This window comes from Choloepus didactylus, chromosome 9 (genome assembly GCF_015220235.1).
Source record: "Choloepus didactylus isolate mChoDid1 chromosome 9, mChoDid1.pri, whole genome shotgun sequence".
NCBI lineage: Eukaryota > Metazoa > Chordata > Mammalia > Pilosa > Megalonychidae > Choloepus > Choloepus didactylus.
Window position 1 is genome coordinate 102326037 of NC_051315.1, and position 18326 is coordinate 102344362.

General features: G+C 37.1%; 1 protein-coding gene across 1 annotated transcript in view; it reads left to right on the top strand.

The window, feature by feature from the left end:
* UNC80 (unc-80 homolog, NALCN channel complex subunit) overlaps positions 1-18326 on the top strand; it is a 244241-nt gene that overhangs the window by 29448 nt on the left and 196467 nt on the right. The window contains 1 exon segment of the mRNA XM_037850187.1: positions 10359-10498. Within this exon segment, the coding sequence (XP_037706115.1) occupies positions 10359-10498 (140 nt within the window).

Here is an 18326-nt window from a genome sequence, read left to right on the forward strand (position 1 = left end):
TTACTTCTTTTCCCCCATTTGATCAAGAAGGCATTCTCAATCCCACAATGCCAGGGCCAGGCTCATTCCAGGAAGTCATGTTGACAGGGAGATTTACACCCCTGGGAGTCATGCTCCACTTAGGGGGGAGGGTAGTGAGATGAGTTTTGTCATAGACAAAAGACTTTCTAGGTACATACTATGGGTAACAGGCACTAATTGTCATGCATGATATGGCAGATGAAACCACTGTTGTAGCTGTGGAGAAACACCTTTGCAAAGTGTTCAGCTATCCAAGCAGACACCAATCAGTTCTAGGTACCTCATTTACAGCACAAGAGACCCCCCAAAAAAGTCACACTCCTACCCAACAGTTGGAATGAGAGGATACTAGAGTGGACAACTCAAATACAGCTACAAAAATTTCATCAGGAAGAACTTACTGTGTGGTGACTCCACCTAATGGTATTTTGGCACTAAATATTGCACTGTAAGGAAAACAAGGCACTGGAACACATGACAGGAAATATTGGACTTTGAGGGAGTGGAGGACCAGGGAACTCTCTAGGCCATAAGTTCAAAATTCCAATCTCAATATACCTGTTCTATTTTCTCACTGGAATGTATTCACCAAGGGTAGGCACAGTGGTATTAGCAGAAAGACACCCTGATTCTAAATTGGAGGTGATGCAGATGTCTCCCTCAAGAAAATTAGACACTCTGATTATTGGCATTCTGTAAACTGAACACTCCCTATGACTACAAAATACATTCTGTTCTTGCTTAGTGTGATCTCTGTGTTGTTGACAAAAGCCTTTCTGCAATAAAATACTAATGTATGGAATGACACTGAAAGGTTCTGAACTTGGGAATTTTCTGGCCAATGAAACAACAAATCCCCATGACATGTTTTGTGTTATTCAAATAGTTTTGTTTTTAATTTCTTACAAAATTATGAAAACATTAAGTATTTTAAAAAGAGTATTTACATATCATAAAACCCTGTGTTCTGGTTTGCTAAATCTGATGTCATGCAAAATAGAAATGGATTAGCTTTTATAAGGTGGATTTATTAGGTTTAGAGTTCTAAGGCCATAAAAGTGTCCAAACTAAGGCATCAACAAGAGGATATCATCACTGAAGGAAGGCCTGGGAAATGGAACACCTCTGTCAGCTAACACCATGCTATTTTGACCATTGTGGCTTTATAGTAGGCTTTAAAGTCAGGAAGTGTTAAGCTCTCCCACTTTGTTCTTATTTTTGGCAATTCGAGGCTCCTTTCCCTTCCAAATAAATTTGGTAACAAGGGTTTTCAAGTTCTCAAAGTAGGTTGTTGGAATTTTTATTGAATTGCATTAAATCTGTACATCAATTTGGGTAAAATTGACATATTAACGACATTTTGCCTTCCTATGCATGAACACGGAATATCTTTCCACCTATTTAGGTCTTCTTTGATTTCTTGTAGCAAAGTTTTCTAGTTTTCTGTGTAGAAGTACTTTACATCCTTGGTTAAGTGTATTCCTAGATATTTGATTCTTTTAGTTGCTTTTGTGAATGGAGTTTTTTCTTAATTACCTCCTTAGGTCATTTCTAGTACATAGAAACATTACTGATTTTTATGCCTTAACCTTGTATCTTGCCACTTTGCTGAATTTGTTTATTAGCACAAGTAGTTTAGTTGTAGATTTCTCAGGATTTTCCCAATATAGGATCATGTCATTGGCAAATAATGAAAGTTTTACCTTTTCCTTTTCAATTTGGATGCCTTTTATTTCTTTTTCTTTCCTAATTGTTCTAGCTAGCTTCTAGCACAATATTGAAAAATAGTAGTGACAGTGGGCATACCTGTCTTGTTACCAATCTTAGGGGGAAGGCTTTAAGTCTGTCACCATTGAGTATGATACTGGCTGTGGGTTTTTCATATATGCCCTGTTCTAGTTTGCTAATGCTGCAGAATGCAAAACACCAGAGATGGATAGGCTTTTATAAAACGGGGGTTTATTTCACTACACAGTTACAGTCTTAAGGCCACAAAGCGTCCAAGGTAACACCTCAGCAATCAGGTACCTTCACCGGAGGATGGCCAATGGCGTCCGGAAAACCTCTCCTAGCTAGGAAGGCAGCTGGCGTCTGCTCCAAAGCTCCAGCCTCAAAACGGCTTTCTCCCAGGACGTTCCTCTTTAGCAAGCTTGCTCCTCTTCAAAACATCGCTCCCAGCTGCACTCACTTCCCTCTCTTTGAGTCAGCTCATTTATATAGCTCCACTGATCAAGGCCCACCCTGAATGGGCGGGGCCACGCCTCCATGGGAACATCTCATCAGAATCATCTCCCACAGCTGGGTGGGGCACATTCCAAGCAAATCCAACCAGCACCAAAAATGTCTGTCCCACAAGACCACAAAGATAATGGCATCTGGGGGACAAAATGCATTCAAACCGGCACATGCCCTTTATCATACTGAGGAATTTTCCTTCAATTCTTACCTTTTGAAGTGTTTTTATCAGAAAAGGATGTGAATTTTGTTGAATGCTTTTTCAGCGTCAATTGAGATGATCATGTGATTTTTCCCTTTTGATTTGTTAATATGCAGTTTACATTGATTGATTTTCTTATGTTGAACCATTCTTGCATACCTGGAATGAACCCCACTTGGTTGTGGTGTATAATTCTTTTAATGTGCCTGTGGATTTGATTTGCAAGTATTGTGCTGAGAATTTTTGCATCTGTATTCAGTAAGGAAATTTGCCTGTAGTTTTTAATTCTTGTGGTATCTTTATCTGGTTTTGGTATTAGAGTGAGGATAGCATCATAAAATGAGTTAGGTAGTGTTTTCCTCAATTTTTTGGAAGAGTTTGGGCAGGAATGTGGTAGTTCTTTTTGGAATGTTTGGTAAAATTCCCCTGTGAAGCCATCTGGCCCTGGGCTTTTCTTTGTAAGAAGGTTTTTGTTGACTTATGGAATGTCTTTTCTTGTGATTGGTTTGTTGAAGTCTTCCATTTCTCCAGTCAGTATAGGTTGTTCATGTGTTTATAGGAAATTGTCCATTTCCTCTAAGTTTTCTAGTTTGTTGGCATACATTTGTTCATAGTATCCTCTTATGATTTTTTTTTATTTCTTCAGTATCCATAGTAATGACCCCCTTCTCATTTCTGATTTTGTTTATTTGCATCTTCTCTTTTTCACTTTGTCAGTCTAGCTAAGCGATTGTCAATCTTGTTGATCTTCTCAAAGAATCAACTTTGTTTTTTATTCTATTGTTTTTTGTTTTCAAGTTCATTTATTTCTGCTTTAATCTTTGTTATTTCTTTTCTTCTACTTGCTTTAGAGTTAGTTTACTCATCTTTCTCTAGGTTCTTCAGTTGTTCAGTTAGGTCTTTGGTTTTAGCTCTTTCTTTCTTTTTAATGTATGTGTTTAGAGCTATAAATTTCCCACTCAGCACCATCTGTGCTGCATCCCATAGGTTTTGATATGTTGTATTCTTGTTTTCATTTGTCTCCAAATGTTTATCGATTTCTCTTGCAATCTCTTCTATGACCCACTCATTGTTTAAAAGGTATGTTGTTTAACCTCCATATGTTTGTGAAAGTTCTGGTTCTTTGGTAGTTAGTAATTTCCAGCTTCTTTCCATTACAATCAGAGACAGTGCTTTGAATAATTTCAATCTTTTAAATTTATTGAGACCTTTTATGTGCCCTAGAATATGATCTATCCTGGAGAATGTTCTGTGAGGACTAGAGAAGAATGTATATCTTGGTGTTTTGGGATGCCACGATCTATATGTGTCTGTTAGGTCTAATTCATTTATTACATATTTTAGGTTCTCTATTTCCTTACTGATCCTCTGTTTGGTTGTTCTATCTATAGGAGAGAATGGTGTATTGAAGTATCCCAATATTATTGTAGAAATAATTGCCAGTATATGCCTAATGAAATTTGGAGCTTCTTGATTGGGTGCATAGACATTTATGATGATTATTTCTTCTTCGTAAATTGTTCCTTTTATTAATATATAGTTTCCTTGCTTGTCTCTTATAACATCTTTGCATTTAAAGTCTATTTTGCCCAATTTAGTATAGCTACCCCTGCTTTCTTCTGGTTACAGCTTGCATGGAATTTTTTTTTTTTTTTTCATCCTTCCACTTTCAATCTATTTGTATCCTTGGGTCTAAGATGAGTCTCTTGTAAACAGCATATACATGGATCATACTTTTTAATCCATTCTGCTAATCTGTATCTTTTAATTGGGGAGTTTATTCTGTTCATATTCAAAGTTATTATTGTAAAGGCAGTACTTGAGCCAACCATCTTATCTTTTGGTTTTTAGTCATCAGATCTATTTTTCCCCCTCTCTGTTTTTATCCTTTAAGTTACCCTTACTAATACTCTTCAATTCTGTGCCCTTCTCCAGACCTCTCTCTCGTGTATTTTGTTTTCCACTCGACTGAACTGCCTTTAGTATTTTTTGCATGGCAGGTCTCTTGTTGACAAATTCTCTCAGCATTTGTTTGTCTGTGAAAGTTTTAAACTCTCCCTCACTTTTGAAGGACAACTCTTCTGCATAAAGAATTCTTGGTTGGCAATTTTTCTCTTTCAGAATCTTAAATATGTCAGATCACTGTCTTCTCCCTTCCATGGTACCCGCTGAGTAATCAGTACTTAGACTTAGGTGGCGTATTTGATTTTGTCAAATGCCTTTTCTGTGTCTGTTGAAATGGATTTTCCCCTTCAATTTATTAATGTGTATTGTGTTAATTGATTTCCTTATGTTGAAACACCCTTGCATACCTGGGATAAAGCCCACTTGACCGTGGTGTATAATTCTTTTAATGTGCTGCTGGATTTGATTTGCAAGTATTTTTATTGATTTTTGCATCTATATTCATTAGAGAAATTGGTGTGTAATTTTCTTTTCTTGTAGTATCTTTATCTGGCTTTGGTATTAGGGTGGTATTGGCTTCAGAGAATGGGTTAGGTAGTGTTCTGTCCTCTTCAATTTTTTGGAAGCGTTTGAGCAGGATTGGTATTAATTCTTCTTGGAATAATTGGTAGAATTCACCCGTGAAGCCATCTGTTCCTAGCATTTCTTTGTTGGGAGGTTTTTCATGACTGATTCAATCTCATTACTTGTGATTGGTTTGTTGACGTCTTCTATATCTTCTGGTTTGTGTGTTTCTAGGAATTTTGTCCATTTCCTCTAAGCTGTCTAATTTGTTGGCATATGGTTGCTCGTAGTATCCTCTTATGATACTTTATATTTCTGAGTTCAGTGGTAGTGTACCCTCTCTCATTTCTGATTCTATTTATTTGCACCTTCTCTCTTTTTTTTTTCTATGTCACTCTAGCGAAGGGCTCATCAATTTTATTGAACTTCTCAAAGAACCAACTTTTGGTTTTGTTCATTTTCTCTATTGTTTTTTTATTCTCTATTTCATTTATTTCTGCTCTAATCTTTGTTATTTCTTCCCTTTTGCTTGCTTTGGGATTAGTTTGCTGTTGTTTTTCTAGTTTTTCCAGGTATACAGTTAGGTCTTTGATGTTAGTTCTTTCTTCTTCTTTATTGAAGATTTTAGGGCTATACATTTCCTTCTCAGCACTGCTTTAATTGCATCCCATGAGGTTTCATATGGTGAGTTCTCATTTTCATTCATCTCAAGATATTTACTGATTTCTCTTGATATTTCTTCTTTCACTCATTGCTTATTTAAGTGTGTGCCATTTAACCTTCATATATTTGTGGGTTTTCCAGTTCTCCACCTATTATTGATTTTCAGCTCCATTCCTCATGGTCAGAGAAAGTGCTTTGTAGAATTTCTGTCTTTTAAAATTTATTGAGACTTGTTTTGTGACCCAACATGTAGTCACATCCTGGAGAGTGATCCATTGGAACTTGAGAAGAATGTATATCCCACTCTCTGGGGTGAAATGTTCTGTATATGTCTATTAGGTCTAGTTCATTTATTGTATTATTCAAGTTCTCTGTTTTCTTATTGGTCCTTTGTCTAGATGTTTTATCTATTGATAGGAGTGTTGTATTGAAGTCTCCAGCTATTAGTGTAACAACATCTTTTTTCCCTTCAGTTTAGCCAGTGTTTGCCTCATGTATTTTGGGTTACCCTGGTTCTCGGAAAAGAGGGATTTTTTCAGCCAGGGGGTGGCTCCTGAGGTGGCCTGCCATGCCAGTGGGGGATGGACATCACCCTCTGCACTGTGGAGGGGTCTACTCACAGATCTTCACTGCAGTTTGTCAGTCTCTTCCTTCCATTCTACCCTAGATGGTGAACAGTGTTCTTCTGGCCTCCAGAGCCATCAGGCGGTTGTTTCAGACAGTACCAGGCTTTTTACTAGCTGCCCTGGAGCTCTCTGCTTCACCATCTTTCATTCTTCTTTCTAAATGTTCTATCCAGTTGTGCAGGTAGTGTATTGAAATCTCCAGCAATTATTGTAGAAATATCTGTTTTTTCCCTTCAATTTTGTCAATGTTTGCTTCATATATTTCAGGGCCTTGTTGTTAGGTGCACATATGATTATAACCTCTAAATCCTCTTGTTTAATTGACTCTTTTATCAATATATAATGTCCTTCTTTGTCTCTTGTAAAAGTTCTTTACTTAAAGTCTCTTATGTCTGATATTATCATAGCCAGCCCAGATTTATTTTGATTACAAAGTTCATGAAATGTTTTTTTCTATCCTTTCCCTTTCATCCTGTTTGTATCTTTGAAATCTCAGATGCATTTCTTGTAAGGGTGTATGGTTGGGTTATTTTTTTTTACCCTTTCTGCCAGTTTCTGCCTTTTGATTTGAGAGTTAAATCCATTTATGTTTAAAGTAATTACTGATAAGGTAAGACTAATTTCTGCCATTTTGATAATTCTTTTTCATAAGTCTTATACCTTTTTGGTTCCTCCTTTCCTCCATTACTGTGTTCCTTTTGGTTTAGATGCTCTTTTATATTGAACCACTTAAAATAACTTCTCATTTTCTTTTGCTAGATTTTTAAGATATTTTCTTTATGGTTATCATGGAACTACATTTAACATCTTAAATCTATTACAATTTAGTTTGTTTTGATACCAACTTGACTTCAATAGCCTGCCTGCACATACTATGTTCCTGTATCCTCTGCTCCTCCCTTTTATGTTGTTCTAGTCACAAGTTACATCTTCATGATTCATTACCTAGTAACAAAGGTTTATGCTTGTTTTTTATGCATTTGAATTTTAAGCTGTATAAGAAGTAAAAGATAGCATTGCAAATGAAAAATGCAATAATACTGGCAATTATATATCCATGTAGTTACCCACACTGGAGATGTTTATTTGTTCATACAGCTTCACATTATTGTCTAATGTCCTTTCCTTTCAACATGAAGGACCCCCCTTAGCATTTCCTGTAAGACAGGTCTAGTATTAATGAACTCTCAGTTTTTGTTTGGCTGGAAATGTCTTAATTTCTCCCTCATTTTTGAAGGACATCTTTGCTGGATATATTATTCTTGGATAACACTTTTTTCTTTTAGCACTTTAAATATGTCCTCCAACTGCTGTCTGTCCTTCGTGGTTTCTATTGAGAAATCAGATATTAATCCTAAGGATGCCTTATAAGTGATGTGTCTCTCTCTCTCTTGGTGTTTTTAAGATTCTGTCTTCATCGTTGCCATTTTATGGCTTGATTATAATGTCTTTGTGTATATTTCTGGTTTCGTCCTGTTTGGCACTAATTGACCATCTTGGATATGCATATTCATACCTTTTATTATACCTGGGAAGTTTTCAACCATTATTTCTTCAAATATTTTTTCTTCCCCTTTATCTCTCTCTTCTTCTTCTAGAACTTCTATGATACATATTGGAATGATTGATGGTATTCCACAGGTTCCTTTTGCTCTCTGCTGGTCAGATTGGACAATTTCAATTGTATCATATTCAAGTTTGCTAATCCTTTCTTCTGTTTCTTCCAATCTGTTACTGAATCCCTCTATTGAATTTTTCATTTCAATTATTTTACTTTTCAGCTCCAAAATTCCCCATTAGTTCTTCTTTATAATATCTATCTCATTATTCAAATTCTTGATTTATTCAAATATTGTTTTCCTGATTTCCTTTAGTTCTTTGTCTGTATTTCCCTATAGTTCTTTGATCCTGTGAAAGAGAGTTGATATAAGATCTTTAATTCGTGATTCCAGAGACTGAGCTTTCTCCAGACTTGTTTCCATTGAATTCTTTCTTTCTTATAACTGGACCATTCTTTTCTGTCTCCTTGTATGTTTTGTAATTTTTTGTTGAGAATACATTCTGAGTATTATGTTGCAGTTACTCTGGAAATCTAGTTCTTCTATGCCTCAGTCTACTAGACTAAGAATAAGGAGGCGGGGGGGAAGAAAGACCAAGAAAAATAAAAAAAATGAAAAATACACTAACAAACAAACCCCCACCAAAAAAAAGGAAATAAGGACAAAAAATAAGAAAGTGTACTGCTTCTCCGTGTCTTTTGTTAAATGCCAGTGGGAAGCTGGAAGCTGCTGCCATTGATGCAGAAACCTAGACTAATGTCGATGCTCCTCCCTCAGGGATCTGCTAGACCAAGAGCACAAAAAATAGAAAGGAAAAAAAAACAACTAACCAGAAAAAAGAGTAATAAAAAAAAGGAGGTGAGCTGGCTCTTTAAATCTTGGTAGATGCAGAAGTAAGCTAGAGGCTGCTGTTGTCCAGAGGGCCTAAACTGAGGTGAGAGTCCATGCTAGTCCTTCAGGGATCCCCCAGACTGACCTTGACCCTCAACCACAACTTTTGGAGGACACGGTTTCCTTTGCCATCCTGGCCACAGCTGGCTGCTCTCAGAATCTGGGACTCTTTTCCACAGCCATTGCAGATTTCCACAGCTGCTGCCATGGGGCTGAGGAATGGGGGCCGATCATTGGTTTGGGCAAAAGCTGAACTCTCTGCATCCTCTAGCTGCTTTTTGGCCTCCTGCAGTTGTCCTAAATGTACACTCAGGTCCAGGGTTAACACTTGGTTATGCCAATCTCATTTTTCCAGGCATTCATTTTTCTAGTGGAGGGAACAACCTATATAACTTCCTTCTCTGCCATTTTGTGCCAGTGCTCCTGTCTGTATAAATTTTGCCCTTCTTTGAAAGACCAATTAAGATTTCAACTCCCCACAAACTGTCATCTAATTATTCTAACCCTGCACTATCCAGTGTGGTAACCACTTGACACACGTGACTGTTGAGCCCTTGAATTGCAACATGCTGAAAAGTATAAAGTATACACCAATTTTGAAGACAGTATGAAGAAAGAATGTAAACATCTTGTTTACATTGGGTTAGATAGAATATACTGGGTTCAGTAGAATATATTATTAAATTAATTTAACCTGTCCTTTTTGCTACTTTTAAAGTGGCCTCTATAAGAGTTAAAATCATATATGTGGCTCACATTTGCGGCTTATATTATATTCCTATTGGACATGCTACTCTAACCTGTATGCACTTGTCTTTAAGCTGTAAGCCTTTTAGATCAAGGTTCAGGTTCATCTAATTTTGTTAAACCTCCCAAATCACCTAACATGAGGCACATATACTATACTCATGCTAAGGGATTCTTTGATCAAATTCGGAAGACTTATTTCATGAAATTTCTAGTTGTATTGGTTTCTCTATGAATCATGGTTGGAAAGTACTTTTTTATTTTCAGTATGACAATAGAAATTTTAAGGGCTAAAACACCATGATAGATTTTTAGTGACAGATTTCATCAGTAATACCTATGGAAAAATAGCACACATTATTGGGGCAAAATTACATTTACTTTATCAGCTAAACGAATTAAAATGATCTGGTACATAAGAGAATTGCTGATTGATGTCTACAATTCCAAATAAAGGTCATCATTTCCAAAAAATGCATTATATCCCTTCCTTGATGAGTGATGGAAAAATTTGAACTGCATACTTCCATTCTCGTGTGCTGGTTACAGTTGAGTAGGTCTTATTAACCTGTTGTTTGTTTTCAGCCCCATGCTTCCATTCAGTTCACCTCAGTATAGGCATATCTTTGAAGAATTCTTTGTTAACTCTTCTCCTATAGGTACTGGATATGGGGGTGAGGATAAGAAAAGAATCAAGGACAAATAATATAAAGTATATGAACATACTTAGCCTAATGCTTGGAATGTAATAGATGCTCTTTAGAAGTGTGTTTCCATGCCCTCTTGGATGAAGGTGAAACCCTTGGTAGTCTATGACATTATAATTAGCTATGCTGAAAAAATACTAAAAACCAGTGTTTGTAAAAGGGTAGCAAATTCTAGAGGATATACCTGCAGGAAAAAAAGGAAAAAGAATAAAACTAATCTGCTATCTCCATCCAAAAGGGACTGCAGGTGGTCTGTGAAACATTCCTCTCGGATTCCATCTCACCCAAGGCCACGATTTCAGGCTGCCATCGAGGGAACTCCTTTGATGGAAGTCTGTCCTCCCAAACTTCCCAGGAAAGAGGCCCATCACATTCCAGGTACATGGTTGCATTGTTAGAGGCAAAAATGTAACCCAATCACCAAAAATTAAATATGTATTTTTAGTTACTGTTATCGCCTCTGGTCCTTAAAATGTGGCTGGGTATTATATGTGTGTATATATTCTCATCAAGGTAACTAGATTAATAAGTCCAGAAATGTGGTATGCATGACTTGCATTTAAACAAACTAGGGTGGAAATAGGAGGACATGTTTGATTTAATTAGATGTCTGAATTAGAGAGTATTTTAAACATTTAAATACAGAAATTCAAATGATACTACCAAAAGGGTATGTTGCAGACATGTAAAAGGATCTGCTTTGTTGTATAAGAATACTTTATATCAGCAGATAGTTACATTAAAATGGGTGCTTCAGAAGTATTCACTGGGAAAATTCTATTCTTTGTAAATATTCCAACCTTGCCCTTGTAACACTGCATACATGATAAATTTTATTACAAATATATTATCCAGGAACCAGCATCAGTCAACTTCTTCCTACTCCCTGAAGAAAATATGGAAATCTGAATTCATGAGTTTTGCTTTGGTACCCAACCAGAAATTGTATCCAGGTGGATACGAAAGTCTCCATTTTTATATCCCTGCTTTCCAATGAGGTTACATTCTAGTGGTTCTTTTAAAAGGAGTGGTTCCTTTAGACACCTTTATTGAGCTTTATTTATATTACATATCATGGAATTCACCTTTTTTAACTGTACACTTTAATGATTTTTAGTATGTTTACAGAATTGTGCAGCTGTCACCACCATCCAATTTTAGAACATTTATCACCCAAAAATATCCCTTCTGCCCATTTGCATTTACTCCTCCTATTCCTGTCTCAAACCCCAGCCAACCACTAATATACTTTCGGTCTCTATAGATGTATATGTCTGTGTATTTCATATGAGTGGAATCTTCACTCTGTGTTCTTTTTGCATCTGGCTTCTTTCCCTTCAAATAATGATTTTGAGATTCATCAACTCCATAGCATTTATCAGAGTTTATGTTTTATTGCTGAATAGAATTCCATTGTATGTATGTATCAAATTTTGTTTATCCATTCATCAGTAGATGGGTAATTGGGTTGTTTCTGCTTTTAGGCTATTATGAATAATGTTGCTGTGAACATTCACATACAAGTTTTTGTGTGGACATATATTTTCAATTCTATTGGGTAGGTGCCTAGAAGTAGAATTGCTGGGTCATCTGGCAAATTTATATTTATTTTTTTAAGAAACAGCCAGACTGTTTTAAAAATGGCTGCACCATTTTATATTCCCACCAACAATGACAACTATTATTGTCTGTCTTTTTATAATATCCATTTTAGTGGGTCTGAAGTGGTATCCAATTGTAGTTTTAATTTACATTTCCCTAATGACTAATGTTATTAGTTGATTATCTTTTCATGTGCCTCCTAGCTATTTGAATATCTTTGTTGAAATGTCTTTTCAGACCTTTTCCTCACTTTTAAATTGGGTTGTTTTTCTTCATGTAATTGTGTTGTAAGAGTTGTCTTATATTCTTTGATAGAAAAATTATTCATAAATATTTCCTTCCAGTATATGGCTGATCTTTTCGTTTGGTAATTTTTAAATGATCTGCTTTTCTCTGGCACCAGAAATAGGCTACATGGGGTTAGAATTGTTGAAAGCAGGAAGCCATTTGAATACAGCTGCTTTTAGCCAAAGTAGTAATATGTTGTACCTTATAAAAACATAAAGAGAATGTGTTTACCTTTGTGTCTTTGTTTTGGACTTTAAAAGCAAGTTCCTGGTTGAATGGTCTTTTCCTGAGAGAGAATATGAAACTTGGACAGTAATTTAAGTTGCCTAAATAGGGATTATGTGTGTATCTACATGATTTACCCTCCCAGGTCAATGGTAATGATGAATACTTAAAATCATTTAATTTTTAATGTGGAAGGAGTCTTATAAGGATTACCATTCTGATGTCCTACCTTCTAGTTGATGCACTAACAACATTTTTTAACCAATTAAATACTCTCAGGGATGTGGAATTTAATATTTTCTGATGATGCCCATTTCATTTCTTAGATAGTCTCTTTAAGGCAAAGTCCTTGTATTTGACCAAAATTTTCTTTTTTATAGTTTCTGTCTTTGGTTCAAGTATTAGATTTCTTCTGCTACATAACAAATTATCAGAAAGTTAGTGACTTAAAACAATACACATATATCATCTCACAGTTTCTATAGGTCAGAAGTCTACGTACTACTTAGTTAGGTTCTACTTCAGGGTTTCACCAGACTGAAATCCAAGTTCAGCATGGAATGAAGTCCCATCACAGTCTTAACTAGGGGATGATTCACTTGCAGCTCCTTCAGGGTTGTTGGTAGGATTAATCTTTTTGCAGCTGTAGGACTGAGGGCTGGTTTTCTTGCTGTCTGATGGCTGAGAGCCACTCTCAACTCTTAGGGTCTGCTCACAGTGTCTTGCCTTGTGGCCCTTTCCATCGGCCACCTCACAGCATGACAGTTTCCTTCTTCAAAACCAGAGAAAGAGAGAAACCCTCTCTCATGCAAATCTGTGAAGACAAAGTCTTAATAATGTAACATAACCATAGGAGTGACTTCATATTACCTTTGCCTTATTCTCTTAGTTGTAAGCAAGCCATAGGTCCTGCCCACACTCAAGGCAAGAGGATTATGAAAAGTGTATCACCTTCAGATGGGGCTCCCCAAGGGTTTGTCTGTCAAAGACCTTTTGAAGATGTACAGACTCTTCCCATATTAGCTTTCCAGTTGTTGGAAAGTAACTGTCATGATCACCCTTCCCCAAAGACTTCCATTTTATTTGATGACAGCAATAACTCAGTAGAAACGTTATCAAGGGCATAATCAAATCAGATTTGGGGGAAAGCTAGTTACAGACACAGACCAAAGAGAATAATAATAAGAGTTACATTTTATTAGACATCTTCTATGTGCCAGAGACAGTGTTAGGGTCTTTACTTTCATGGTATGATTTAAATGTTCATGTATTAATTCATTGCTGTATATTTTAAGTTTATTACAGACACTGGGGTTGCAGCAGTGGACATGACAGAGTTCCTCTTAAAGCTCATTTTCTAAAAAGGTAGACAGATAATAAAGAGTAAATACATGAATAAATAAAATTATTTTCAAGTTACTCTAAGACTAAGAAGGCAAAAGCAAAGTAAAGGATTGGAAGGTAGGCTCTTTTTCATAGCGACCTGAATGATATGAAGGAGACAGCCTCATGATCTGGGAAGAGAAATCCAGGCAGAGGGAGCATCAAGTCTAAAGGCTTTGAGGTAAGAATAAACTCAGTGTATTCCAAGGACAGCAAGAAGCCCAGTTTGACCAGAGGAAAGTGATAAGTGTGAGGATGGCTTATAGCAATTCAGGTAAGAGAGATTAGGGATAGAGCTGGTATAATTGGATGTGGAGAAGGAGAAAAAGAAAGGAATCAAGGATAATTGAGGTTTTTGGCCTGAGCCACTTGATAAATCATGATTAAATGGTGATTAAATCTAAGATAAAGAAGGCTGAGGAAGAGCATAAATAAAAATATCCCAAATCTGCCTTCCTCCACCATCCTAATCCAAGCTACTCATCAAGACCTGCCTAGAATAGTGCAGTAAGCTCTTAAAAAGTCTCCCTGGTCCATCTTGCTACAATCCAATACAGAACGTGCAGAGTCATTTAAAAATTTTAATCATGCCACTCATACTTGAACTCTTTTCATGACTGTCCATTGGTTTAAAAGTAAAATTCAAAATCCTTGATACATTCCTCAAGGCTCCATGTCATCTGGCTGCTGTCTGGCTCTTTAGACTAATACTGTGCTGCTTTCTATAACCCAATTACTAAACTCCATCCTTTTTTTTGAATTCTTTATCACCATACTTTCTCCTGTTTCTGAGCTTTGGAGGATATTGTTCCATCTTCTTGGATCTCCCAACTATCATCACTTACCCAACTCCTCATCCTTCAAGACTCAGTTCCAATATCATTTCCTTACTTCTCAGAAGTAGAATTTACTGCATGTTAAACACATTCTCAGAATTCAATGTTTTCTCTTATGGTAATAATTTAAATAGGTGTGTGATTATTTGTTTAATGGTTGTATCTCTCACTAAACTGTAAAATCAGAAAGAGGAGGGACGGTGTTTCTTGTATTCGCTATTCTATCTCTACTTCCTGGCACAGGACCCTTAGTGAAGGGCACTGAATAAGTGAACGAGTTTAATCATCAGAACAACCATGTGAAGAAGACATTATCCCTCTTTTAAAGATGGGGAACTGTTCCAGTTTGCTAATGCTGCCATTTTGCAAAACACCAGAAATGGATGGGCTTTTATAAAGGGGGTTTATTCAGTTACAAATTTACAGTCTGAAGGCCATGAAAATGTCCAAATTAAGGCATCAACATCAGTATATTCACTGAAGGAAGGCCAGTGGAGTCTGGAAATCTCTATTAGCTGGGAAGGCACGTGGCTGGCATCTGCTGATCCCAGGTTTTGTTCCAGCTCCTCTCTCAGCTCCTGTGCATTCTTCAAATGTTGCTCTTGGGGTGTTTTTCCTCTCTTAGCTTCTCTGGAGTAAACTCTGGGCTAGCTTCAGTAGAAGTCTACTTTCAATGGCCATCTTCAAAATGTCCCTCTAAGCTACAGCTTGCATCTGGGCCTGTGTGGCTCTTTTTAAAGTACTTCAGTAAATCAATCAAGAGCCACCCTGAATGGGCGAGGTAACACCTCTCCTGAAGTTATTCAATCAAAGGTCCCACTCACAGTTGACTGAGTCACATCTCCATGGAAACACTCAATCAAAAGTTTCCAACCTAATCAACAATAATACATCTACCCCCACAAGACTGCATCAAAGAACATGGCATTTTGGGGAAGATAATACATCCAAACTGGCACAGGAACTAACACACAAAGAAATTAAGTGGGTGACTCAAGGATACACAGCTTAGTGGAAAAGTTAGACTTGAGTCCAGACCTTGTCAATTCCATGGCCCACACTTTCTCCTACTCCCCTATGATAGGGAAGGTTTTTAGGAAGGAGCACAGTAGAGCCCCCATAGCAACCTACCATCTGCTCAGTCATGTTGTTGTGGAAGCCCCTTTTCTCTTTGACCTTCCATAAAAAGAGGAAGTTTTGTGGTTATTTGTGAGATCAGTCATTTTCAGGAACAAAAATTTTCCTAGGTGCTTAGCACTACCTTTCACTGACCTCTCTCAACACATCTGAAATTCAGCCCTGTTTGGTCCTTGTCTAATTTGATCTTGTAGCATTTTAACCATGTTGTCCACTCTATCCTTCTTGACACTTCCTCCCTTGACTTTCTTCATATTATACTAAACTGTTTTTGTTTCTCCCTCTATAACTGATACTTTCCAGACTTTTTCATAGCTTCTCTTCCACTGTCCTCCTTTTAAATGTTGGTGTTTCCCTCTCCTCACACATTCAACCTCTGAGTAATCTTATTTACTGCCATGGCCTCAAGCACTAGCTACATGCTATGGGCTCAGAAACCTTTATCTCTAATCTTGACAGTGCTTTTATACTCCATACCCATGTAATCAATAGACGGGTTATGATATCTACCAACAACTCTTAGGCATCTCAAACTTAGCCAATCCTAAATCAAATGCATTCTCCTGTATTCCCTATTTCAGTAGATGGCACCACTATCAACCCAGACATCCTAATAAAAGATGTAATGCTTGCTCCACCCCATGTCCTTTATTTGGCCTTCTGAATATCTCTCAAATCCTTCCTCTTCTCCTCAACCTCATGGTCACTGCCTTAGTTCACATGCTTATTCTGCTTAGGTACTGGGAGTTCCTTAAATGGTCTATGCTCACTTTCAAACTCTGCCCTTCTTGCTCCTCATGTTATAATGTCCTTTCTTCCTTCACCTAATCTTCCTTCATCTAATGATGATCGTTGATCCTTCAGTACTTAGCTCAAAAATCAATTCATTAAAATTTCTTAAAATTTCCAATTTAGTATAGATGTTCTTTTTCTTTTTAACAACCTGTACATAATCTCTAAAATAAACATCATATGATTTCCCTGTCTATCCCAATTAAACTGGAATTCCCTGGAGCAGAGGGACAGTGATTTATTCCTCCTTACAGACTCAGAGCCTCAAACATCATCTAGTACATATATTTTATTAATTATTTAATGCACTGTCTCTCTACTGCACCTTCTGTTAGTAAAATGTGTTTTTCATTCTACCATGATCCATGGATGCTGTTCATTGAAGCTCCATCTGTACAATATATTGATTCTGGAATATCTAAGGAAAGAGGATCCTTTTTTAGATGGGACTAGAGAATCTGATGCCAATATCACTGGGGTGATCTTGGCCAAATGCCTCAGTTTCTGATCACATGGGACTCTCCTCAGGGCTATTCACAATATAGCAGCTGGTTTTACACAAAATGAATGATGTGGGGTGGTGGGGAGAGGGAGGGAGGGAGGGAGAGAGAATGAGTGCACATGCACAAAGTAGAAGCTGTGGTGTTTTTATAACCTCACTGCAGATGTGTTATACCACCAGTACTTTTATATTCTTTTGGTCACACTGACCAAACCTAATACATTTTGGGAAGAGACCGTGCAAAGATGTGAATATCAGAAGGCAGATTTCATTGGGGGACATCTTAGTGACTGATTACCTCTGGAACCCAATGATTCCCATCCTTCCCACAGGCAAACTACATTTGCTTTCTCCAAGGTCCAACCAAATCTTATCCATTACAGGATCAGCTCAAAGTCTAGAATTTCATCATGAAAATCAGGTCCAGGGAGAGATGAAGCACGATGGGTGAACAACTTAAGCACAACTCCTTAAGTACAGTTCCTTTCTATCTGTAGACCTGGGAACCAACGAAACAATTATCTGTGACAATCCACCCAAAATACAATTGTGGAACAGGCAAAGGATGAATGTGGGCACATCTATTCAGGGGAGATAAAATGGGAGGCACTGGTCCACAGCAGTTCTGAAATAAAGCTGGGCAAATGTTGGAAGCTCCTTGATTAGAACTTAGTCCTACTTTACTCAGGAGTCATTTTCCCTGATTCTTGTTCCACCCTCTTGGCTATTGGTTCTACCCTTTAAGTCATCCCTCCTTTCTCAAGAAAGCTAGTGTGTGTTTAAAGCTGAGTAATTTTCTCAGCTTATTTCCTGGCAGTAGAATTTGGGAGGCCCGATGGCCTGTTTTCACTTTTTGTCATCTCTGGCAAGGTTTTTGCTGATATAAATTCTTTTTAAAACTTTTGTGAGTCTACTGTGAATTTTATGGGGGTCCACTCAAATAGACAAAAGCTACACCTACAGATCTCTTTGATATTATCCCTTCTGTGCCTTGAGCTTCCATTAAAAGACAGTGTCTTTAGGCTTCTTAGAAGTCCTATTTTTTATTACAAAGATCTGTGAATCACACCCTCACAATTTTTAGAAGACCTTTTATATGACTAAACAGTATTCTGAAGTATGTCCTTAGATCATTCTGATGTCCTAAACAATTTTGCAGTTGTACCCTTGGCTTCATCTTTAGACCATTTCTTTCTAGCAATGCCCTGGATTTTATGTTTGCTCAGTAGCTAATTCTTAATTTTAACATTATTTGCCATCTGGAGAGGCTGAGACATTTCAAAACCATCAAGACTCAGCTCATTCATGTTGATAGTTCTTCCTTTAGTTTATTTCTCTCCTCTGACAATTTACCATAAGTAGAAAGAAGAAATCAAAAACTACTTTCAAAACTTTATTTGGAAATCTCCTCTAACTTTTCACATTTCAGAGTGCACCTTTC